Below are 25644 nucleotides of genomic sequence, written 5' to 3' on the forward strand. Positions count from 1 at the left end.
TTTTTTACGCAATTACGCAAACGCAAAAATAAGCCCAGGACAACTCTATCCGTGGAAATCTCTGGAAAAATCACACCCCTCAAGAAATTTCATACCAGTAAATACAAGCCAATAAGTTGAATTTTTTATTACTCGCAAAAAATTATTTTGTGACAGACATACAGACTGACAACGCCAATTCTATATCCCTCAGCCTTTGGCGGGGGTTAATACAAGTAAATGATATTTCAGTGTTTTGGCAGAGCCAAGTGCCTTACCAGATGCAATGAGGATCTTCTCAATATACAGCTCAGCGATCATGGTTTTGTCCTCGTCATCATTCTCGTGGGCCTTCCTGACCACAAGCATGGGAATGAGGTTGTTTTGGAGAGAGAATACATCAATCTGGTTGTGGGTGGTTTGCTGGAGTAAAAGCGTAATTTTGAGCCTCGATGTGGGAAAATGGGAATTAATGCATTTGTGTAAAGTGTTGTCCCAGATAAGCCTGTCAAGTCCATGCCGGCTAATATAGAACAACAATTTCCACATTAACTAAATGTTTGCTATGAAGTGACCTCTATTAACAGAAAATATCATAAAAGTGGAGAATTTTGTCTCTGACTAGCCTGTGCAAATTTCACAGGCTAATATGAGACAACACTTTAAACACATGCAATAAGTCGTTTAATCCGTGAGCAAGGCTCACTGTAAACATGACCATGCAGGCAGGGGTCAGTTGCTCACTGTAAACATTACCATGCAGGCAGGGGTCAGTTGCTCAATGTAAACATTACCAGACAGGGGTCAGTTGCTCACTGTTAACATTACCATGCAGGCAGGGGTCAGTTGCTCACTGTAAACATTACCATGCAGGCAGGGGTCAGTTGCTCACTGTAAACATTACCATGCAGGCAGGGGTAAGTTGCTCACAATTAACATTACCATGCAGGGAGGGATCAGTTGCTCAATGTAAACATTACCATGCAGGCAGGGGTCAGTTGCTCAATGTAAACATTACCAGACAGGGGTCAGTTGCTCACTGTTAACATTACCATGCAGGCAGGGTTCAGTTGCTCACTGTAAACATTACCATGCAGGCAGGGGTCAGTTGCTCACTGTAAACATTACCATGCAGGCAGGGGTCAGTTGCTCACTGTAAACATTACCATGCAGGCAGGGGTCAGTTGCTCACTGTAAACATTACCATGCAGGCAGGGGTCAGTTGCTCAATGTAAACATTACCATGCGGACAGAGGTCAGTTGCTCACTGCAAACATTACCATGCAGGCAGGGGTCAGTTGCTCACTGTAAACATTACCATGCAGGCAGGGGTCAGTTGCTTACTGTAAACATTACCATGCAGGGAGGGATCAGTTGCTCACTGTAAACATAACCATGCAGGCAGGGGTTAGTTGCTCACTGTAAACATTACCATGCAGGCAGGGGTCAGTTGCTCACTGTAAACATTACCATGAAGGCAGGGATCAGTTGCTCACTGTAAACATTACCATGCAGGCAGGTGTCAGTTGCTCACTGTAAACATTACCATGAAGGCAGGGGTTAGTTGCTCACTGTAAACATTACCATGCAGGCAGGGGTCAGTTGCTCACTGTTAACATTACCATGAAGGCAGGGGTCAGTTGCTCACTGTAAACATTACCATGCAGGCAGGGGTCAGTTGCTCACTGTAAACATTACCATGCAGGCAGGGGTCAGTTGCTCACTGTAAACATTACCATGCAGGCAGTGGTCAGTTGCTCAATGTAAACATTACCATGCAGGCAGGGGTCAGTTGCTCAATGTAAACATTACCATGCAGGCAGGGGTCAGTTGCTAAATGTAAACATTACCATGCAGGCAGGGGTCAGTTGCTCACTGTAAACATTACCATGCAGGCAGGGGTCAGTTGCTCACTGTAAACATTACCATGCAGGCAGGGGTTAGTTGCTCACTGTAAACATTACCATGCAGGCAGGGGTCAGTTGCTAAAAGGCTTTAATGACCAACTCTTACTAATATTTTCAGGGATAAAAATTAGTGGTTGGCAGTTTGCCCTTGGCAAGTAGATTAATTGGTAGTCCTTCAGGCCAAGTAGCTTTATATAGATTGGAAAGCAATATGGTCCCCTACCGGTGAAACTCCACCATTGTCAGATTAAAAAAAATAATTGTTGCCATAGCAACCAGAATTCTTGACGAAGGAACGAAATAAAATGACATGCATAATCTTCATATTGCCAAATGTCCATATTTCAAGATTCATGAAAAAATATGAAGAACTTTTAAAGTTATCGCAGGATCCAGAAAAGTGTGACGGACTGACAGACAGAATGACGAACAGAGCGCAAACCAAAAGTCCCCTCCGGTTTCACCGGTAGGGGACAAAAACACTTGAAAACAGATTGAAGCACTTTCCTGAAGCTAATCCTTCTTTCTTTCACAGGAAATGTTACTTCAGGAAGATAAACTATTAAATAGTGAAAAGATCAAATATGACATTAAAAATATCATGCCAAACTGCCTCTACAACTTACCCTAGGTGACGTGGCCCCGCCAGCAAGAGCCTGTACAAGAGCCTGGAACCTCTCTTCAATGCTCAGCTTGGACACATTGGCTTTGGCTGTGAATGGCAGATGATGTTCCTAAAATGGAAGCAGTTTCATTCCAGATTTTTTCCAGATAAAATAATTCCACAGCGTTTGGTCAAATGATTATGTTCAGTTTTATACTAGGTATAAAGATGTTTGGTTTCGCTGTGAATGGCAGATGATGTTCCTAAAATGGAAGTGGTTTAATTAAGGTTTTTTTCTGTTATAATACTGTGAATGCATTATTATTGGTGGGACATTAATTTTTGCTGACCTCATGGGTAGACTAATGTTAATTGCAGACAAGTCTTACAAACACTTCAGAAAATGACCCACACAAATTCCTAAGTCGTTTTTTATGCCAAAATCAGATATCCACTTATTTTTGTGCCCACCAAAGTAGCTTTTGTTTTATTCTAATGAATATAAATGATTTTACAGTAATTCCACAGGGTATGGTAAAATATTATTATCTTTTCAACATTCAGTAATGTTTGATGAGTGGGTTTCACTGTGAATGACATTCTTTGAAACGTCAGTGACTTCATGAAATATGTTTTCCTGATATTATAATTCCACAGGTATGGTAAAATGATCTGATCTGATAATGTTGAGATTTGCTGAAATGGCAGAGTATTTACCAGAAATAGAAGTGGTTTCGATGGTTACAGAATCAAATATTTGCTTGTAGACACCACATATTTAGAGGTGAAACAATTTTATTTTTATTTTTTTAGTTGCTATTTAATTTAGAACATGCCCTATGTTTAATTGGATAAAGTAAACATGTGGTGATGTATGCAATATTAGACGGATGGAAATAATATCTTTAACAATAGCTATGGAGAAGCATGAACTTTTCGTTGCAAATCCCAAATAAGTGTAAACTAATTTTACCTAAAAAAAATAAGTGTGTACTAATTTTACCTTAAAAAATCATCAAGATAACTTAAGCCTGTTAGTCTTTCTGATTTGGTTAAAGAATGAAAACCCAGGCTGTTATTTACCAAACCATTCTTAGACGTCCAGCATTTGAATATATACAGGCTACTACTAATAATAAGAGTGTGCTTAACATAATGTTCTACATGAAAAATGATGTAGATGTATGCAGTAAATGCCAAGTTCGACTTTAAAATAAAACAATTCTTGAATATTCACATACATGTGTGTATAAAGAAAATTCTTTATTTTAAGACTTAAGCCAGGCCACAGTTAAACATTCAAACAAGAGATGTGTTTGTCAGAAACACAATGCCCCCTTTTGCGCCCTTTGAAGCCATATATATGACCTTTGACCTTGAAGGATGACCTTGACCTTTCACCACTCAAAATGAGCAGCTCCATGAGATACACATGCATGCTAAATATCAAGTTGCTGTCTTTATTAATGCAAAAGTTATTGCAAAACTTTAACGGACGGACGGACAGATGGACAGACAAAAAACAATATGCCCCCAATCTTTTGATCCAGGGGCATAAAAAATCCCAAACTCGGCCCACCGTTTCAGGTATTTCTATGGGCTCCATGGAGTCCCCGAGTTCATCAAGGGTTTTGGTCTCCAGTCGGTCCTTCGCACTCTGGTACGTGTTCAGCTTGCACTCTTTCTTGGTCACACCCCACCCTCGCCCTACTACCGTGGGACCAAATGTCAGGGCAGCCTGAAAAATACATTGTACACATCTTCTTCATTTAACGCAGGGCTTTATTAAAGCGGACGCCCGCTTGCCCGTGCCGGGTTAAAATCATCGCGGGCAAGTGATTTTCCAAAGTAGATAGTCCGCCCGGCAAGTCCGTTTCGTATTAGCATAATTGCGGTATTTTTTTCGACTTTTCCCTTTGTATCTATTTATTTTCTTTGGGTCAATATATTTTTTTATCAAGTACAAGTAAAACGAGATTTGATTGGTCGCTTGCGTTGTATAAGCCAATCTAAACGCTCAAAACAAGTTCTACTCGGCAGACGTTTCAACATGGCGGACGGTAGCGTCCAGCCGATCTTTTCATTTAAAGGTCCAGTGCCGATTTTATATCGAAAAATGCTATTTTATAAATATGTATATTCTAAAACGAGTGGTATCATCAAGAGAAATAGCAAAAATATTAAAATACTAAAAACGATGATCTTGTTTTCCGTAAACCCCCCGGGTATTTCCGCCACCTATTTTGGCTGTGACGTCACTTGCACTCAACGCTCATGACACAGAAACTTGTCCATTGTTATTACGGATCAAAGCGTGAACACCTCGCGCTTAATGTCAACATTGACACTCAATATCGTGCTATGTTAATACAGTTCCATTTATACAAGTTTTATAAAAAACGTGTGCTTTTTCTGTGTGTGTGTTTTGCACGACAATCGTTATTCTACTGTTAGTGTTGTTGTTTTTTCGGGTGCAAAAATCGTGCGAAAAGGGAAACAAGGGTCTATTCGGTTTTGACAAGGATGATGTTACTCGTAAGAAATGGATTAATAATATATTAAACGCATGTATGTATTAACGGCTTAGTTACAAAAATAAATTACAACCCTGCTCTTATTATTAAGAACAAATAGGTTTATAAGTGGAACAGCGAAATACAAAATGACAAATACATTTTATTTGATAAATAAACAAACAAAGCTACAGCTAAATAACAACAAAGTATCAAACATAACATTCTTGTTCTGATATTGAACTCAACTGAATTACTGTCTATTACACATATTATAAAAAGCCATTTTAAAATGGAATTGGAATGGTATTACTTAAAATAGTAATATTATTTACTAACATCATCCATTATGTTATATTGAAATATTCAGATAAAAATGTAAATTGAGGAGGGTTTGTGTAAATTGTAATTATTAGTACAATTTATTGATTTCATAAACAATAACAGCTTGACATTCTCTGTAATGGGTATCCGAACAATCGCTCCCACAGACAATCGATCTAACGCTAAGTTTGACAGGGCGGACGTTCGCTCTTATATAATTTGACACCACGGCCATTGTTTCATACAATTAGATGCAAAACCTTAAAACATAGTATACGCCGATCAAAGGTTAACACCTATAATTAGCCTGTTCTGTTCTTTGTTCTGTTCGGTTAACACCTATAATTAGCCGAAAATTAAATTTACTTTGTGCGTATTATCATAAATACAAGTTGAGCAATTTTTCAGCTTCTCCAACTTCTCAAACGGTTTATGTAAACAATGTAAACAATGTAACGATCTAGAAGATCACTTTCATTTTTTACTCGAATGTCCAGTTTTTAATAGCCTCAGACAACAATATATACATAGACAATGATTGATTTCTAAGTTTCTTATGTTTCAAGAATTCCCATGGCTACCAGTCAAATTGACCCCAGTTACCATTGTTGTGTATTAGTCCATACAGAGTGTCATGGAGTTTATGGCTATTTGGCTGATGACATGTGACTTATCTGTGGATATATCACAGCTGATTATTGCAGACACCGCATGATTTTAGATAAGAGATTAGCATAACCCCAATTATATCAACAAACAATCATAAAATGTATTACTATCACACGAGTGGTTAGCTAACCAAGGGGTGCAGCTCCATGTCATATAAAAGTCCCACTCTGCCCACTTGGGCGTACACCATGCTATTATTTTGATTATCATGTGATTCTAACGGAAGTTGTATTTATCAATGAATTAATATAATTATTCACACTTAAACTCTTTTATTATAACTGGAAACAATGTTTTAAATTAAAATTCATGTCATTAGAAATACTAACATTCCTTCCCATTCAGAACCGGTGCAAGTATCCGCTCTATTTGTTTATTATTAACCAGTGCTTTGTGTAACCAAGTCATATTCAACAAGCTTGTACTGTAAAATAACAATCAAAAAATTATTTTTCCCCCGACACTAGCATGAAACACAGTTATATGTATTTCTAATCCGTGTTCCCAACACGATGGTTATCTTGAGCATTGACAAAATAAACATCGCTGTCCGAGTCAGAATCATAAAAAATCTGACAAACTGTCGCTTAATTCTGACTCATGCATGCTAGGTTGAACGGAAAACTCATCATAATCTCTATTTTCCATTTTCCATCAATTTTTCTAACTAAAGTTTCGAGAGATAATACATCCGTTCGAGAGATAATTCGTCCGAAGCTTTATAGTGCCGGTTCGTTATTGAGTGCATGTGACGTCACTCCCGGTTTGAATGAAAATGTCGAGAACATCGGAATGTGTGAAAAATCGCGACTTTGTTCTATTCGGTCTCGCTTATAACACCGTATTTGAAATGAAGTGAGGTTCGAAATAGTTTAGATATGCACTAAATTCGATAAATAAAGGTGTTTTACGGGATTTTTAAATCGCGGCACGTGAACTTTAAACATTTTAAATGTTCTGAACCAGACCAAAACAACAATGTCCCTGATTTTAATAACAAGCAAGATAAAATTGTTGGTCGTTACTGTGCTATTCCAATTTTCTTGTATAAAACCACTCAAACTGAAACAATTTCAGAACAGTTACTAGAACTGGATGAAGAAGCATATACTAGTGATAGTGATGTTTATGAACATGAATATAATAACTGTGAAAAGGATTGTTCAGAGTTTGAAAATCATGTTGAATATGCAGACCGTTTAAAACTTGCTAAGAATGCATATGAAGAGTTTCTCACTATTTTAAACTGTGAATAACTTGTTTGTTACATATTCACAGATACAAATAGTGAGAAACTCTTCATCAAAGACATCAACATGATTTTCAAACTCTGAACAATCATTTTCACAGTACTATTTTAAGCCTTCCCCCTTTTAATCGTATATAGTGACAAGTATACCGTTTTAAAATGTTAATAGTAATAAACTCTTCATATGAATTGTATCCAATAGTGACGATTCAATGAAATAAAACTGTCCAGATTTTGTTTTGTTGACAACTTTATATTATAAAAACGATTATTATTTTATTTTTGATACATTGAATATAGCTGAAATTAAATCTAGCATAATAATTCATGTGTATCAATGCTTTAAAGATCAAATGACAATAAAAAATTGACTTCAAAATAGGGCAACCAATTTGTATTGAGGGCAAGTAGATGTTCAAAGTAACTTGCCCCCCGGGCAAGTGAATGTCAATTTCTTACGTTAACCCTTGTAACGGAGCCGCGTTCTGCGAAAACTGGGTTTTATGCATGTGCGTAAAATGTCATCACAGATTAGCCAGCGCAGCCTGCGTTGGCTAATCAGGGACAACAAATTCTGCTTTTATTGTACGTTTAGTTTTAAAGAAGTGTCTTCTTAGTGAAAATTCGGTGTATGTGGAAAGTGATGTCCCTGATAAGCCTGTGCAGAAAGCACAGAGTTATCTGGAATGACCCTGTACGCACATGCATGAAACCTCATAGTCCTTGAGGGAGGCCCATATATTCAAGCAAACTAGTTTTAAAGGGACCCACCATCATTCATCAACAAACACACAAAACAAGAACATTAAATAATAAAACTGACTCACCATGAAGTATTGTCTAGAGTTGGACAGTACCACAGGCGTTGGCTGGTACTCCATCTTGATAAGGCTGTGAGCCTGTGTGGTAGCCTGTTCTAATGTTGAGATAGGGTTGTCAGGGGGATTCTTCATGTTCTGTAAGTATAGCATATTCATATGAGCTGAACTCTGGAAAAACTGGGCTTAATGCATGTACTACACTTCACAATTGAAATGAAGGCCAGTTTTTAAAAGAAGAGGGCTCAATGGTCACTCACCAGACGCTACGGCTTGCAAGAAATTAACTGTTATGCGCACACTTTGTAATTGAGATTTCACCAAGATTTTATACTATAACACGCTTGGTTGAAGAAAGCAACTAAAAAGCAAAGTTAAAATGACTATGTATCCAGCATCAAACCCGAGTAGCCCGCAAGCAACTTGCAAGCTGTAAAGGTTTAATGCTGACTGCGTCTCATCAGTATCTTAAGGTTGGAAATGAAGCCTTAAAACTTTAATCGAGCGAGGTCTTTAATTTTTATTTCATTTTCTACGGGACAACAAAAGCGTCAAAATGCGTAGGTCTGCGTGGTGAAGGGTTAGAACATCAACTTACTTTGAGAACGGTAATGATGGACTGCAACATGGCCATGATGTCTATGCCAGCCACAGATTTTGTGGTCTTCTCACCGTCTGTAGTCTTTTCCTTGTACAACTGTTGGTCTAATTCTTCTCTGGAACATACAGCAACAAACATATATGAGCCTTGCTCTGGGAATATGGGGCTTAATGCCACGGCTTTTTTTCCTTCTTTGAGACTGGCCGTGGACGGACATTTTGACATTTTGACACAGACATTCACAATTCACGGACACAGACATTTCAATCTTATACGGCCGCGATTTTTTACAAAAAAACTGACAGTTTGTGCTCAAAACTGTCAAAAACGGACATTTCACAATTTAAAATTAAGTTTCGTTTCATCGTTTTTCATTTTGATTTCGCAATTTTTGTTTACTAATCGTTTAAATGACGTCGTTGTTTCAAACAATTACAAACGTGAATCGATTACAATTTTGAAACCGGTGCATATTAGTTTACGCGCGGCCAATCAACCTCACCATTATCCAAACAAAATAGTGTCGCGCAACTCGCGGTGCTATGCAAAAAAGATAAAAACACACCAAATAATCCAGATTTATTGAAATTTAGTATAACCATAAAAAAGCCAAAGCTTCTACAGAAGGGTAGGTATTTTTACAATGCACAATTAAAACGGACATGGATTAAATTATAAGGAAAGTAATCTGATTTGATTTTTTTATGCAAATGAAAGCATTGGTAACCAAGAGTGAGGCTTGTTATTCTATATCTTGCAATTATTGTAAATATTGGTTCAAATGAAGTGTAACTGTGATCTGTTCACATGAACATGTTTAACAGTTTCAGTATTATAATGTTTTGGGAAGGATATATTTTAATTAAGATACAAAGTATTTCTGAAATCAAAAGTAGTTCTTTCACTCGTACTATATTTCAAATATGTTCAATACGGACATCTAAAGAAAGTCTCGTCCCTGATTAGCCCATGCTAGATTTGTCCAATAAAGAGAATAGGTTAGACAAAAACTGCCATTAAAGCAGAAAGTCTCATCCCTGATTAGTCTATGCTAGATTTGTCCTATGAAGAGAATAGTTTAGACAAAAACTGCCATTAAAGCAGTAAGTCTCATCCCTTATTAGCATGTGCTAGATTTGTCCTATGAAGAGAATAGTTTAGGCAAAAACTGCCATTAAAGCAGAAAGTCTCATCCCTGAATAGCCTGTGCTAGATTTGTCCTATGAAGAGAATACTTTAGACAAAAACTGCCATTAAAGCAAAAAGTCTCATCCCTTATTAGCATGTGCTAGATTTGTCCTATGAAGAGAATAGTTTAGGCAAAAACTGCCATTAAAGCAGAAAGTCTCATCTCTGGTTAGCCTGTGCTAGATTTGTCCTATGAAGAGAATAGTTTAGGCAAAAACTGCCATTAAAGCAGAAAGTCTCATCCCTGATTAGCCTGTGCTAGATTTGTCCTATGAAGAGAATAGTTTAGACAAAAACTGCCATTAAAACAGAAAGTCTCATCCCTGAATAGCCTGTGCTAGATTTGTCCTATGAAGAGAATAGTTTAGACAAAAACTGCCATTAAAGCAGAAAGTCTCATCCCTGATTAGCCTGTGCTAGATTTGTCCTATGAAGAGAATAGTTTAGACAAAAACTGCCATTAAAGCAGAAAGTCTCGTCCCTGATTAGCCTGTGCTAGATTTGTCCTATGAAGAGAATAGTTTAGACAAAAACTGCCATTAAAGCAGAAAGTCTCATCCCTGATTAACCTGTGCTAGATTTGTCCTATGAAGAGAATAGTTTGGCAAAAACTGCCATTAAAGCAGAAAGTCTCATCCCTGATTAGCCTGTGCTAGATTTGTCCTATGAAGAGAATAGTTTAGACAAAACTGCCATTAAAGCAGAAAGTCTCATCCCTGATTAGCCCGTGCTAGATTTGTCCTATGAAGAGAATAGTTTAGACAAAACTGCCATTAAAGCATAAAGTCTCATCTCTGATTATTCTGTGCTAGATTTGTCCTATGAAGACAATAGTTTAGACAAAAACTGCCATTAAAGCAGAAAGTCTCATCCCTGATTAGCCTGTGCTAAATTTGTCCTATGAAGAGAATAGTTTAGACAAAAACTGCCATTAAAGCAGAAAGTCTCATCCCTGATTAGTCTGTGCTAGATTTGTCCTATGAAGAGAATAGTTTAGACAAAACAGCCATTAAAGCAGAAAGTCTCATCCCTGAATAGCCTGTGCTAGATTTGTCCTAATAAAGAGAATAGTTTAGGCGAAAACTGCCATTAAAGCAGAAAGTCTCATCCCTGATTAGCCTGTGCTAGATTTGTCCTATGAAGAGAATAGTTTAGACAAAAACTGCCATTAAAGCAGAAAGTCTCATCCCTGATTAGTCTGTGCTAGATTTGTCCTATGAAGAGAATAGTTTAGACAAAAACTGCCATTAAAGCAGAAAGTCTCATCCCTGATTAGCCTGTGCTAGATTTGTCCTATGAAAAGAATAGTTTAGGCAAAAACTGCCATTAAAGCAGAAATTCTCCTCCCTGATTAGTCTGCGCTAGATTTGTCCTATGAAGAGAATAGTTTAGACAAAAACTGCCATTAAAGCAGAAAGTCTCATCCCTGATTAGTCTGTGCTAGATTAGTCCTATGAAGAGAATAGTTTAGGCAAAAACTGCCATTAAAGCAGAAAGTCTCATCCCTGATTAGCCTGTGCTAGATTTGTCCTATGAAGAGAATAGTTTAGGCAAAAACTGCCATTAAAGCAGAAAGTCTCATCTCTGATTATTCTGTGCTAGATTTGTCCTATGAAGACAATAGTTTAGACAAAAACTGCCATTAAAGCAGAAAGTCTCATCCCTGATTAGCCTGTGCTAGATTTGTCCTATGAAGAGAATAGTCGAGGCAAAAACTGCCATTAAAGCAGAAAGTCTCATCCCTGATAAGCCTGTGCTAGATTTGTCCTATGAAGAGAATAGTTTAGACAAAAACTGCCATTAAAGCAGAAAGTCTTATCTCTGATTATTCTGTGCTAGATTTGTCCTATGAAGAGAATAGTTTAGACAAAACTGCCATTAAAGCAGAAATTCTCATCTCTGATTATTCTGTGCTAGATTTGTCCTATGAAGAAAATAGTTTAGACAAAGCTGCCATTAAAGCTGAAAGTCTCATCTCTGATTATTCTGTGCTAGATTTGTCCAAAGAAGAGAAAAGTTTAGACAAAAACTGCCATTAAAGCAGTAAGTCTCATCCCTGATTAGCCTGTGCTAAATTTGTCCTATGAAGAGAATAGTTTAGACAAATACTGCCATTAAAGCAGAAAGTCTCATCCCTGAATAGCCTGTGCTAGATTTGTTCTATGAAGAGAATAGTTTAGGCGAAAACTGCCATTAAAGCAGAAAGTCTCATCCCTGATTAGCCTGTGCTAGATTTGTCCTATGAAGAGAATAGTTTAGACAAAAACTGCCATTAAAGCAGAAAGTCTCATCCCTGATTAGCCTGTGCTAGATTTGTCCTATGAAGAGAATAGTTTAGGCAAAAACTGCCATTAAAGCAGAAAGTCTCATCCCTGATTAGCCTGTGCTAGATTTGTCCTATGAAGAGAATAGTTTAGACAAAAACTGCCATTAAAACAGAAAGTCTCATCCCTGAATAGCCTGTGCTAGATTTGTCCTATGAAGAGAATAGTTTAGACAAAAACTGCCATTAAAGCAGAAAGTCTCATCCCTGATTAGCCTGTGCTAGATATGTCCTATGAAGAGAATAGTTTAGGCAAAAACTGCCATTAAAGCTGAAAGTCTCATCCCTGATTAGCCTGTGCTAGATTTGTCCTAATAAAGAGACTAGTTTAGGCAAAAACTGCCATTAAAGCTGAAAGTCTCATCCCTGATTAGCCTATGCTAGATTTGTCCTATGACGAGAATAGTTGAGACAAAAACTGCCATTAAAGCTGAAAGTCTCATCCCTGATTAGCCTGTGCTAGATTTGTCCTAATGAAGAGAATAGTTTAGGCAAAAACTACCATTAAAGCTGAAAGTCTCATCCCTGATTAGCCTGTGCTTGATTTGTCCTATGAAAAGAAAAGTTTAGGCAAAAACTGCCATTAAAGCAGAAATTCTCATCCCTGATTGGTCTGCGCTAGATTTGTCCTATGAAGAGAATAGTTTAGACAAAAACTGCCATTAAACAGAAAGTCTCATCCCTGATTAGCCTGTGCTAGATTTGTCCTATGATAAGAATAGTTTAGACAAAAACTGCCATTAAAGCTGAAAGTCTCGTCCCTGATTAGCCTGTGCTAGATTTGTCCTATGAAGAGAATAGTTTAGGCAAAAACTGCCATTAAAGCAGAAAGTCTCATCCCTGATTAGCCTGTGCTAGATTTGTCCTATGAAGAGAATAGTTTAGACAAAAACTGTTATTAAAGCAGAAAGTCTCATCCCTGATTAGCCTGACTAGATTCATCCTATGAATAGAATAGTTTAGACAAAAACTGCCATTAAAGCAGAAAGTTTCATCCCTGAATAGCCTGTGCTAGATTTGTCCTATGAAGAGAATAGTTTAGACAAAAACTGCCATTAAAGCAGAAAGTCTCGTCCCTGATTAGCCTGTGCTAGATTTGTCCTAATGAAGAGAATAGTTTAGGCAAAAACTGCCATTAAAGCTGAAAGTCTCATCCCTGATTAGCCTGTGCTTGATTTGTCCTATGAAAAGAATAGTTTAGGCAAAAACTGCCATTAAAGCAGAAATTCTCATCCCTGATTGGTCTGCGCTAGATTTGTCCTATGAAGAGAATAGTTTAGACAAAAACTGCCATTAAACAGAAAGTCTCATCCCTGATAAGCCTGTGCTAGATTTGTCCTATGATAAGAATAGTTTAGACAAAAACTGCCATTAAAGCTGAAAGTCTTGTCCCTGATTAGCCTGTGCTAGATTTGTCCTATGAAGAGAATAGATTAGGCAAAAACTGCCATTTAAGCAGAAAGTCTCATCCCTGATTAGCCTGTGCTAGATTTGTCCTATGAAGAGAATAGTTTAGACAAAAACTGTTATTAAAGCAGAAAGTCTCATCCCTGATTAGCCTGAGCTAGATTTATCCTATGAATAGAATAGTTTAGACAAAAACTGCCATTAAAGCAGAAAGTCTCATCCCTGAATAGCCTGTGCTAGATTTGTCCTATGAAGAGAATAGTTTAGACAAAAAATGCCATTAAAGCAGAAAGTCTCGTCCCTAATTAGCCTGTGCTAGATTTGTCCTATGAAGAGAATAGTTTAGACAAAAACTGCCATTAAAGCAGAAAGTCTCATCCCTGATTAGCCTGTGCTAGATTTGTCCTATGAAGAGAATAGTTTAGGCAAAAACTGCCATTAAAGCAGAAAGACTCATCCCTGATAAGCCCGTGCTAGATTTGTCCTATGAAGACAATAGTTTAGACAGAAACTGCCATTAAAGCAGAAAGTCTCATCCCTGATTAGCCTGTGCTAGATTTGTCCTATGAAGAGAATAGTTTAGACAAAACTGCCATTAAAGCAGAAAGTCTCATCTCTGATTATTCTGTGCTAGATTTGTCCTATGAAGAGAATAGTTTAGACAAAAACTGCCATTAAAGCAGAAAGTCTCATCCCTGATTAGCCTGTGCTAAATTTGTCCAATGAAGAGAATAGTTTAGACAAAAACTGCCATTAAAGCAGAAAGTCTCATCCCTGATTAGTCTGTGCTAGATTTGTCCTATGAAGAGAATAGTTTAGACAAAACTGCCATTAAAGCAGAAAGTCTCATCACTGAATAGCCTGTGCTAGATTTGTCCTAATGAAGAGAATAGTTTAGGCGAAAACTGCCATTAAAGCAGAAAGTCTCATCCCTGATTAGCCTGTGCTAGATTTGTCCTATGAAGAGAATAGTTTAGACAAAAACTGCTATTAAAGCAGAAAGTCTCATCCCTGATTAGTCTGTGCTAGATTTGTCCTATGAAGAGAATAGTTTAGACAAAAACTGCCATTAAAGCAGAAAGTCTCATCCCTGATAAGCCTGTGCTTGATTTGTCCTATGAAAAGAATAGTTTAGGCAAAAACTGCCATTAAAGCAGAAATTCTCATCCCTGATTAGTCTGCGCTAGATTTGTCCTATGAAGAGAATAGTTTAGACAAAAACTGCCATTAAAGCAGAAAGTCTCATCCCTGATTAGTCTGTGCTAGATTAGTCCTATGAAGAGAATAGTTAAACAAAAACTGCCATTTAAGCAGAAAGTCTCATCCCTGATTAGCCTGTGCTAGATTTGTCCTATGAAGAGAATAATTTAGGCAAAAACTGCCATTAAAGCAGAAAGTCTCATCCCTTATTAGCCTGTGCTAGATTTGTCCTATGAAGACAATAGTTTAGACAAAATCTGCCATTAAAGCAGAAAGTCCCATCCCTGATGAGCCTGTGCTAGATTTGTCCTATGAAGAGAATAGTCGAGGCAAAAACTGCCATTAAAGCAGAAAGTCTCATCCCTGATTAGCCTGTGCTAGATTTGTCCTATGAAGAGAATAGTTTAGACAAAAACTGCCATTAAAGCAGAAAGTCTTATCTCTGATTATTCTGTGCTAGATTTGTCCTATGAAGAGAATAGTTTAGACAAAACTGCCATTAAAGCAGAAAGTCTCATCTCTGATTATTCTGTGCTAGATTTATCCTATGAATAGAATAGTTTAGACAAAAACTGCCATTAAAGCAGAAAGTCTCATCCCTGAATAGCCTGTGCTAGATTTGTCCTATGAAGAGAATAGTTTAGACAAAAACTGCCATTAAAGCAGAAAGTCTCGTCCCTAATTAGCCTGTGCTAGATTTGTCCTATGAAGAGAATAGTTTAGACAAAAACTGCCATTAAAGCAGAAAGTCTCATCCCTGATTAGCCTGTGCTAGATTTGTCCTATGAAGAGAATAGTTTAGGCAAAAACTGCCATTAAAGCAGAAAGTCTCATCCCTGATAAGCCCGTGCTAGATTTGTCCTATGAAGACAATAGTTTAGACAGAAACTGCCATTAAAGCAGAAAGTCTCATCCCTGATTAGCCCGTGCTAGATTTGTCCTATGAAGAGAATAGTTTAGACAAAACTGCCATTAAAGCAGAAAGTCTCATCTCTGATTATTCTGTGCTAGATTTGTCCTATGAAGAGAATAGTTTAGACAAAAACTGCCATTAAAGCAGAAAGTCTCATCCCTGATCAGCCTGTGCTAAATTTGTCCTATGAAGAGAATAGTTTAGACAAAAACTGCCATTAAAGCAGAAAGTCTCATCCCTGATTAGTCTGTGCTAGATTTGTCCTATGAAGAGAATAGTTTAGACAAAACTGCCATTAAAGCAGAAAGTCTCATCACTGAATAGCCTGTGCTAGATTTGTCCTAATGAAGAGAATAGTTTAGGCGAAAACTGCCATTAAAGCAGAAAGTCTCATCCCTGATTAGCCTGTGCTAGATTTGTCCTATGAAGAGAATAGTTTAGACAAAAACTGCTATTAAAGCAGAAAGTCTCATCCCTGATTAGTCTGTGCTAGATTTGTCCTATGAAGAGAATAGTTTAGACAAAAACTGCCATTAAAGCAGAAAGTCTCATCCCTGATTAGCCTGTGCTTGATTTGTCCTATGAAAAGAATAGTTTAGGCAAAAACTGCCATTAAAGCAGAAATTCTCATCCCTGATTAGTCTGCGCTAGATTTGTCCTATGAAGAGAATAGTTTAGACAAAAACTGCCATTAAAGCAGAAAGTCTCATCCCTGATTAGTCTGTGCTAGATTAGTCCTATGAAGAGAATAGTTAAGGCAAAAACTGCCATTAAAGCAGAAAGTCTCATCCCTGATTAGCCTGTGCTAGATTTGTCCTATGAAGAGAATAATTTAGGCAAAAACTGCCATTAAAGCAGAAAGTCTCATCCCTTATTAGCCTGTGCTAGATTTGTCCTATGAAGACAATAGTTTAGAAAAAAACTGCCATTAAAGCAGAAAGTCCCATCCCTGATGAGCCTGTGCTAGATTTGTCCTATGAAGAGAATAGTCGAGGCAAAAACTGCCATTAAAGCAGAAAGTCTCATCCCTGATTAGCCTGTGCTAGATTTGTCCTATGAAGAGAATAGTTTAGACAAAAACTGCCATTAAAGCAGAAAGTCTTATCTCTGATTATTCTGTGCTAGATTTGTCCTATGAAGAGAATAGTTTAGACAAAACTGCCATTAAAGCAGAAAGTCTCATCTCTGATTATTCTGTGCTAGATTTGTCCTATGAAGAAAATAGTTTAGACAAAGATGCCATTAAAGCTGAAAGTCTCATCTCTGATTATTCTGTGCTAGATTTGTCCTATGAAGAGAAAAGTTTAGACAAAAACTGCCATTAAAGCAGAAAGTGTCATCCCTGATTAGCCTGTGCTAGATTTGTCCTATGACGAGAATAGTTTAGGCAAAAACTGCCATTAAAGCAGAAAGTCTCATCCCTTATTAGCCCGTGCTAGATTTGTCCTATGAAGACAATAGTTTAGACAAAAACTGCCATTAAAGCAGAAAGTCTCATCCCTGATTAGCCCATGCTAGATTTGTCCTATGAAGAGAATAGTTTAGACAAAACTGCCATTAAAGCAGAAAGTCTCATCTCTGATTATTCTGTGCTAGATTTGTCCTATGAAGAGAATAGTTAAGACAAAAACTGCCATTAAAGCAGTAAGTCTCATCCCTGATTATCCTGTGCTAAATTTGTCCTATGAAGAGAATAGTTTAGACAAAAACTGCCATTAAAGCAGAAAGTCTAATCCCTGATTAGTCTTTGCTAGATTTGTCCTATAAATGAGAATAGTTTAGACAAAAACTGCCATTAAAGCAGAAAGTCTCATCCCTGAATAGCCTGTGCTAGATTTGTTCTATGAAGAGAATAGTTTAGGCGAAAACTGCCATTAAAGCAGAAAGTCTCATCCCTGATTAGCCTGTGCTAGATTTGTCATATGAAGAGAATAGTTTAGACAAAAACTGCCATTAAAGCAGAAAGTCTCATCCCTGATTAGTCTGTGCTAGATTTGTCCTATGAAGAGAATAGTTTAGACAAAAACTGCCATTAAAGCAGAAAGTCTCATCCCTGATTAGCCTGTGCTAGATTTGTCCTATGAAAAGAATAGTTTAGGCAAAAACTGCCATTAAAGCAGAAAGTCTCGTCCCTGATTAGTCTGCGCTTGATTTGTCCTATGAAGAGAATAGTTTAGACAAAAACTGCCATTAAAGCAGAAAGACTCATCCCTGATTAGTCTGTGCTAGATTTGTCCTATGAAGAGAATAGTTTAGGCAAAAACTGCCATTAAAGCTGAAAGTCTCATCCCTGATTAGTCTGTGCTAGATTAGTCCTATGAAGAGAATAGTTTAGGCAAAAACTGCCATTAAAGCAGAAAGACTCATCCCTTATTAGCCTGTGCTAGATTTGCATTATGAAGAGAATAGTTTAGGCAAAAACTGCCATTAAAGCAGAAAGTCTCATCCCTGATTAGTCTGCGCTAGATTTGTCCTATGAAGAGAATAGTTTAGACAAAAACTGCCATTAAAGCAGAAAGTCTCATCCCTGATTAGTCTGTGCTAGATTTGTCCTATGAAGAGAATAGTTTAGGCAAAAACTGCCATTAAAGCAGAAAGTCTCATCCCTGATTAGTCTGCGCTAGATTTGTCCTATGAAGAGAATAGTTTAGGCAAAAACTGCCATTAAAGCAGAAAGTCTCATCTCTGATTAGTCTGCGCTAGATTTGTCCTATGAAGAGAATAGTTAAGGCAAAAACTGCCATTAAAGCAGAAAGTCTCATCCCTGATTAGCCTGTGCTAGATTTGTCCTATGAAGAGAATAATTTAGGCAAAAACTGCCATTAAAGCAGAAAGTCTCATCCCTTATTAGCCTGTGCTAGATTTGTCCTATGAAGACAATAGTTTAGAAAAAAACTGCCATTAAAGCAGAAAGTCCCATCCCTGATGAGCCTGTGCTAGATTTGTCCTATGAAGAGAATAGTCGAGGCAAAAACTGCCATTAAAGCAGAAAGTCTCATCCCTGATTAGCCTGTGCTAGATTTGTCCTATGAAGAGAATAGTTTAGACAAAAACTGCCATTAAAGCAGAAAGTCTTATCTCTGATTATTCTGTGCTAGATTTGTCCTATGAAGAGAATAGTTTAGACAAAACTGCCATTAAAGCAGAAAGTCTCATCTCTGATTATTCTGTGCTAGATTTGTCCTATGAAGAAAATAGTTTAGACAAAGATGCCATTAAAGCTGAAAGTCTCATCTCTGATTATTCTGTGCTAGATTTGTCCTATGAAGAGAAAAGTTTAGACAAAAACTGCCATTAAAGCAGAAAGTGTCATCCCTGATTAGCCTGTGCTAGATTTGTCCTATGACGAGAATAGTTTAGGCAAAAACTGCCATTAAAGCAGAAAGTCTCATCCCTTATTAGCCCGTGCTAGATTTGTCCTATGAAGACAATAGTTTAGACAAAAACTGCCATTAAAGCAGAAAGTCTCATCCCTGATTAGCCCATGCTAGATTTGTCCTATGAAGAGAATAGTTTAGACAAAACTGCCATTAAAGCAGAAAGTCTCATCTCTGATTATTCTGTGCTAGATTTGTCCTATGAAGAGAATAGTTAAGACAAAAACTGCCATTAAAGCAGTAAGTCTCATCCCTGATTATCCTGTGCTAAATTTGTCCTATGAAGAGAATAGTTTAGACAAAAACTGCCATTAAAGCAGAAAGTCTAATCCCTGATTAGTCTTTGCTAGATTTGTCCTATAAATGAGAATAGTTTAGACAAAAACTGCCATTAAAGCAGAAAGTCTCATCCCTGAATAGCCTGTGCTAGATTTGTTCTATGAAGAGAATAGTTTAGGCGAAAACTGCCATTAAAGCAGAAAGTCTCATCCCTGATTAGCCTGTGCTAGATTTGTCATATGAAGAGAATAGTTTAGACAAAAACTGCCATTAAAGCAGAAAGTCTCATCCCTGATTAGTCTGTGCTAGATTTGTCCTATGAAGAGAATAGTTTAGACAAAAACTGCCATTAAAGCAGAAAGTCTCATCCCTGATTAGCCTGTGCTAGATTTGTCCTATGAAAAGAATAGTTTAGGCAAAAACTGCCATTAAAGCAGAAAGTCTCGTCCCTGATTAGTCTGCGCTTGATTTGTCCTATGAAGAGAATAGTTTAGACAAAAACTGCCATTAAAGCAGAAAGACTCATCCCTGATTAGTCTGTGCTAGATTTGTCCTATGAAGAGAATAGTTTAGGCAAAAACTGCCATTAAAGCTGAAAGTCTCATCCCTGATTAGTCTGTGCTAGATTAGTCCTATGAAGAGAATAGTTTAGGCAAAAACTGCCATTAAAGCAGAAAGACTCATCCCTTATTAGCCTGTGCTAGATTTGCATTATGAAGAGAATAGTTTAGGCAAAAACTGCCATTAAAGCAGAAAGTCTCATCCCTGATTAGTCTGCGCTAGATTTGTCCTATGAAGAGAATAGTTTAGACAAAAACTGCCATTAAAGCAGAAAGTCTCATCCCTGATTAGTCTGTGCTAGATTTGTCCTATGAAGAGAATAGTTTAGGCAAAAACTGCCATTAAAGCAGAAAGTCTCATCCCTGATTAGTCTGCGCTAGATTTGTCCTATGAAGAGAATAGTTTAGGCAAAAACTGCCATTAAAGCAGAAAGTCTCATCTCTGATTAGTCTGCGCTAGATTTGTCCTATGAAGAGAATAGTTTAGACAAAAACTGCCATTAAAGCAGAAAGTCTCATCCCTGATTAGCCTGTGCAGATTGTGCAGACTAATGTGAGATGACACTTTTTGCACATGCATTAATCTTCATTATCACAGATCAATCCTCACATAGATTGCACTTACTTGATGGCGTCTTTCCCGGGATCTACAAGGTTGTAAATAGCTTGCACTGTCTCTGACAGCATCACATTCAATGCCTTCTGGAAGACCTCCTGCTTCAGGTCCTTCTTGTTGGGACGTATGGCGCGCGCCAGGAACACTGTGTCCAGCTTCAACACGCCCGTGTACATGATCTTCCCCCCTATTTTTGTCAGCTCTTCCGCCTGGTAGTCAACCTGTGAGAGTATATGATTCGCGTTCTAAGAAAACTTGGCTAAATGCATGTGGGTAAAGTGTCGTCCCAGATTAGCCTGTGCAATAGGACAATACTTTCCGCTTTTATGGTATTTTTAGTTTCAATGAAGTCCCTCCTTGCCAAAAATCCAATTTAAGCGGAAAGTGTCATCCCTGATTAGCCTGTGCTGACTGCACTGGATATTCTGGGATGGCACTTTACACCCATGCATTAAGACCAATTTTCTCAGAACATATGATGACGTAACATTTTAGCCACCCTTTTTGTTACCAAACACTAAAATTACCAAGATTAATGCCCCAGGTACAAACTTGAAGTCCAACTTGCAACATGTCTTGCCGTTCACAAAGAGCTAAGTAATATTCAAAGAATTTTTAATATTCTTTATAAAGTACTGGAAAATGGCACTTTCCCAAAGAGGAAAAATCTATTTCCCCATTGCTGCTCGATAAATACCCAATAAAAAGTTTCAAATTTTTTTTATTTTTTTTTTGGGGGGGGGTACATTAAATGCAACATTCAATTAATTTCCCTTTGCAAATCTATGGCTTGAGCTTAAGTTTAAATAATAATAACAATTTGACAACATTAATTTATCAATGTTAAAGTATTTGTAAGCAACAAATGGATTACACCAATTTCCCAATATGTAAACTTCATAAAGCAAATTTTCCCTATTTAAGGTTTGTTCATACTCATTTTTTCTCATTGGGCTGGTACTGGTACTTTTCGCAATCTGGCAAAAAATGCCCCACGTACAAACCTTGAGTCCCAGCTTGCAGCTGGTGATGCCGTTCATAATGGTTTGAATAGCATTGTTCTTTAGCGAGTCCTCGTGGCGTAGAAACAGGCAGAAACGGTGAAGCTGAAATACGGTAAATACAGGGCCACGTATTCATGAAGTGTGAAGGTAAAACAGCTTTCAATAACTCACCTAATGAATGAAAATTATATAAGCCACTGCTTTTTTCATGTATTGGTATACAACATCCTTATCATTTTAAGAGCAAAATATATTTCTAACATGCACAATATTCAATTTTTTGCTGGCATTTTGTTTAAGCCTCATTACGTACATATCATCTTTAAACAATTGATAGTAAATTGAAGTATCATATAGTAACTTATAATTGTAGTGACTTTCTCCTTGAAAGCAAATAACTTTGGCATGTTTGGAAAGATCTTGAGAACCATCTCCACGTCGTAACTTGACCATGAACTTTTTACATTTTAAAGATACAGACCATTCTATGCCATACAATTAAAATAAACAAGCTAATTCGTGGAATTGATATTCCCCACCAATATGCTTCTAGACACAAAAGTTGTATATTTGACACTCAGTTTCAATGAAACCCACCAAAGCACTTCCAAGATATGGCTCCGGACACAAAAGTGCCGGCTGGACGGACGGAAAGACGGAAGAATGGAAAGACGGACGGAAGGATGGAAAGACGGACAACGCCAAAACAATATCCCTCTACCTATGACGGGAGATAATAATAAATTGCTGACCCTTGTGCTTATGAAACAGTAAACGCTTTAGTCACTTGAAAACATTATTCCACAATATATTTGGTAGAGGTCTTTGATTGATTATTTAGATAAATTGACCTAACTGTTCAAGATTTGGTCTATTTAGTATAAAATTATAATTTCATTCTCCTACTACTATTGGACAGAAGTTGTTTTGGCTGAAAGTAAGTGTCCTTTAGAAATGAACTGTGGGTAAATCACTCAAAACACCTTGCTCCTTTTTGAAGCTTTAGTATAAAATTATAATTTCATTCTCCGACTACTATTGGATAGAGGTTGTTTTGGCTGATTTTATAGCTGATATTCGGCTGTATTCCAAATCGCAAAAAGTTTATTTTTTCCCCAAAATTTGCTAAAAAAATCCCTAATGGGATTTGGATAATGTCAGCATTATTCGCCTGAACGATATTCTCCATGTTGTTCAGACGCTTATTATATTTGCAATGAAATTCAAGCATTTTGTGATTCTGCTGAATGGAAAACAAAGATGTCACGCAATTCAAAATATTACGTGAAAGATTAAAAAAAACAAACATCATCAAGAAGTTAAGGTCTTCCTAATGAAACTGCTTCAAGTAATAATGATAGTAATTTAATAACAAGTGACTCTTTTGCATAGTCATTGTTGATTTCCGAAAGCTAAGTGCTGACTGATATTCAACATGTTGAAAGCAGTGTTTCTTCAGAAAAAGAGGAAGCGTCTCCTGATAAAATGGTGCCTGATGTGACTGGAGACTTTGTGTGAGCTTATTATGTGGAAAACTGTTTATCATGGTGTTGTTTGTGATTTAAGATGCTGAACTCATTCAGGTAGTTTTAAATCCCAATTTATTTTTTCCAATTTCTTGAAAATGCTGATAAAATTACCAAATTTCAAAGCCATGGGCTTTCTTCCCAAAAAGCTGAAAAAAAGCCCTGCTGGTAATCATCCGCCTATTTTTAAAACTACATTTAACCCTAACAAGCCACATGGTGGACACACACAGCAGTTTCTATTACCTTCTCTTCCATGGACATGTTGGTGCTGTCTGGAAAGTCCGGCCTGCCCTTTGCCATTGGGTGGCCAGGTGGCACGAATGCACCCCTCCACCGCCCCCCTCGGCCTCTGCCCCATGGGAACATTGGGGGAAAACCTGCGTGGAATAGCGAATACCATATGAGCCTTGTTAATGGACCATTTGACCGAATGCATGTGCGTTTAGTGTTACCCCAAGATTAGTCTGTGAAGCGATTTTTCCTTTTTTAATTAAGTACCAGTAAAAGGTACTTTCCAAATTAAGGAAAGACCATAAATGCCCCAATTGCCATCTAAAAAATTCCCCAAAAGAAGGAAAATATTGTCTATTTCGTTCCAAAGAGCATTATCTGTGAGTGAACAAATAAAATGAATTAAATGAGCACTGAAATTGAACAATTCAAGCTATAAGGCATGTAAATGAATATTTTAATTGGTTTGTGCAATATATACCAAGCAATTAAAAAGACCCATTATTCACAATCTTAAGATTTCACAAAGATAATTTTCCCACTTTCAGGTTTTTTCTTTCTAATTTTTCCCAATTGGTACGGTACAGGTACTTTTCCCAATTGGCCAAAAAAAACGCTTTCATCTCATAACTACTCAATCAGTAATTATCAAAAGTTCAGTTTTGGGAAATTATAAATAATTTATCCTGACTTTATTCTAACTTAATACATTAATTGCAAACTATTACCTCACAAACGATACCTGCAGAGGATTCTGGACATTTAAATCTTAAAATATATCCGGTGCATTTTACAAAAGTTAAAGCCGTATAGCCAATTGTGTGATCCAAAGGAATTAAATCATACAGGAAACTTTGTTTAAGTACAAAATATGTTTTTGCCTTAATCAAACAATTTAAACTATATTTAGTTCATTCATGTTACAGAAATGTTAGACCTAACAACTGTTGATAATTAATTGCATGGTAACATGTTCAGTTTCATCAACTAAGCTAAAGTACTTTTGGACGCAGGACACGGAATTTCGCTTTCACTTATTATTGTCACCATAAAAATTACAACATTTGTCAAACAAAAGCCAGATTTTCAGACAGACAGAAAATGAAATAAGCTCATAATCTCCCTATGGCCATCTAAGGGTATCACGTTTAAACGTCTAAACGGTCGCGTTTCGTGTTTAGTTAAAAAACGTTTACCAAAACAGTAAACGTTTAAACGACAATCAATATCAATATAATAAATATTGGGGTGCAAATAACGTAGCCGACTAACCATACGGAGTATATTGATGACAAACTGAAAAATCCGGGTACTTGCAGTAAATCTGGGCTACCGAATTAGGCAGTAATTTATTTTTGATTAGAGAGCAGATGGCACAGACATGAACGGAAACTAAAGAAATTCTTCGCTACTTTCCGAAAATCTAACTTGGCAACGAAACAGTGCGTATGCAGCCATCTTAAAATATTTTAAGTGATTGATTAGCAAAGTTAAACACTGCGTAGCATTTAAAAAAGAAATATTTTAACCATATCAAATATTGATTATGTTTTTGCTACTGGTTTTTCATTTTCTGCGGTCAAAAGATACGCACATCGTATTTCATGTGCAAACTACGTACATTTTATTCGGAGTGTCAGTTACAGTATTTTTAATTGATTTTACATTGATTTTGACGTTCTTTATATTGTTTTTTTTTATAGAATTACGAATACACATTGTGAGATACTTATGGTCTAGTTTATAATATTTTAAGGTTAAAAATGATGTCATTGCCCAAATGGGATATGCACTGAATATTACTTCCGGAAATAATTACTATTTTCAGTTTGGAAATGCGATGGTACTGATGCTTTTTAAACGGACATAGGGATACCGTTTAAGGGGAAGCATTTCGTTTATTTCATTTCGTTTAAACGTTTAGAAAGATCTGTAAACGTGATACCCTTATGGCCATCTATCGAGATACTGAGTTTCATTAATCTAGCTAAAGTGATTTTTGAGCTGTCAAATGATCCAGATATTTTGGACAAATGGCCAGACAGTTGAACAAAACTGAAACAATGTTCACATTCTCAATATGACACTTAATCCTATTGACACGTTTCATCAAGCTAGCTTATCTACTTTTTGAGTAAACTAAACAGATTTTAGTTTTCCTATTATTTCTGTAACCGTACTATATGTAACCATAGCTACACTACCACCATTGTTTCTTACAAAAACACTGAAATAATGTGCCCTGTTTCCACATTAAATTTCATCAAACTACTTTTTACTAGCTTGAGTACCTTTTGAGTTATTGCAGGATCCAGATTTTACTTTTTTACTTTCCCTGTAACCATACTGGCAT

At 37.0% G+C, this 25644-nt stretch overlaps 1 protein-coding gene across 5 annotated transcripts in view; it reads right to left on the bottom strand.

Moving 5' to 3' along the window:
- LOC127837158 (uncharacterized) overlaps positions 1 to 25644 on the bottom strand; it is a 43349-nt gene that overhangs the window by 6925 nt on the left and 10780 nt on the right. For all 5 annotated transcript variants that reach the window (XM_052364066.1, XM_052364062.1, XM_052364065.1 and 2 more), the window contains 8 exons: positions 23304 to 23437; positions 21532 to 21633; positions 20537 to 20748; positions 8662 to 8779; positions 8073 to 8201; positions 4070 to 4228; positions 2513 to 2620; positions 258 to 402 (listed from right to left, as the gene is read on the bottom strand). In XM_052364066.1, coding sequence (XP_052220026.1) covers positions 258 to 402; positions 2513 to 2620; positions 4070 to 4228; positions 8073 to 8201; positions 8662 to 8779; positions 20537 to 20748; positions 21532 to 21633; positions 23304 to 23437 — 1107 coding nt within the window. The remainder of the gene's footprint in view (positions 1 to 257; positions 403 to 2512; positions 2621 to 4069; positions 4229 to 8072; positions 8202 to 8661; positions 8780 to 20536; positions 20749 to 21531; positions 21634 to 23303; positions 23438 to 25644) is intronic.

Source organism: Dreissena polymorpha, chromosome 7 (assembly GCF_020536995.1).
Source record: "Dreissena polymorpha isolate Duluth1 chromosome 7, UMN_Dpol_1.0, whole genome shotgun sequence".
Lineage (NCBI taxonomy): Eukaryota > Metazoa > Mollusca > Bivalvia > Myida > Dreissenidae > Dreissena > Dreissena polymorpha.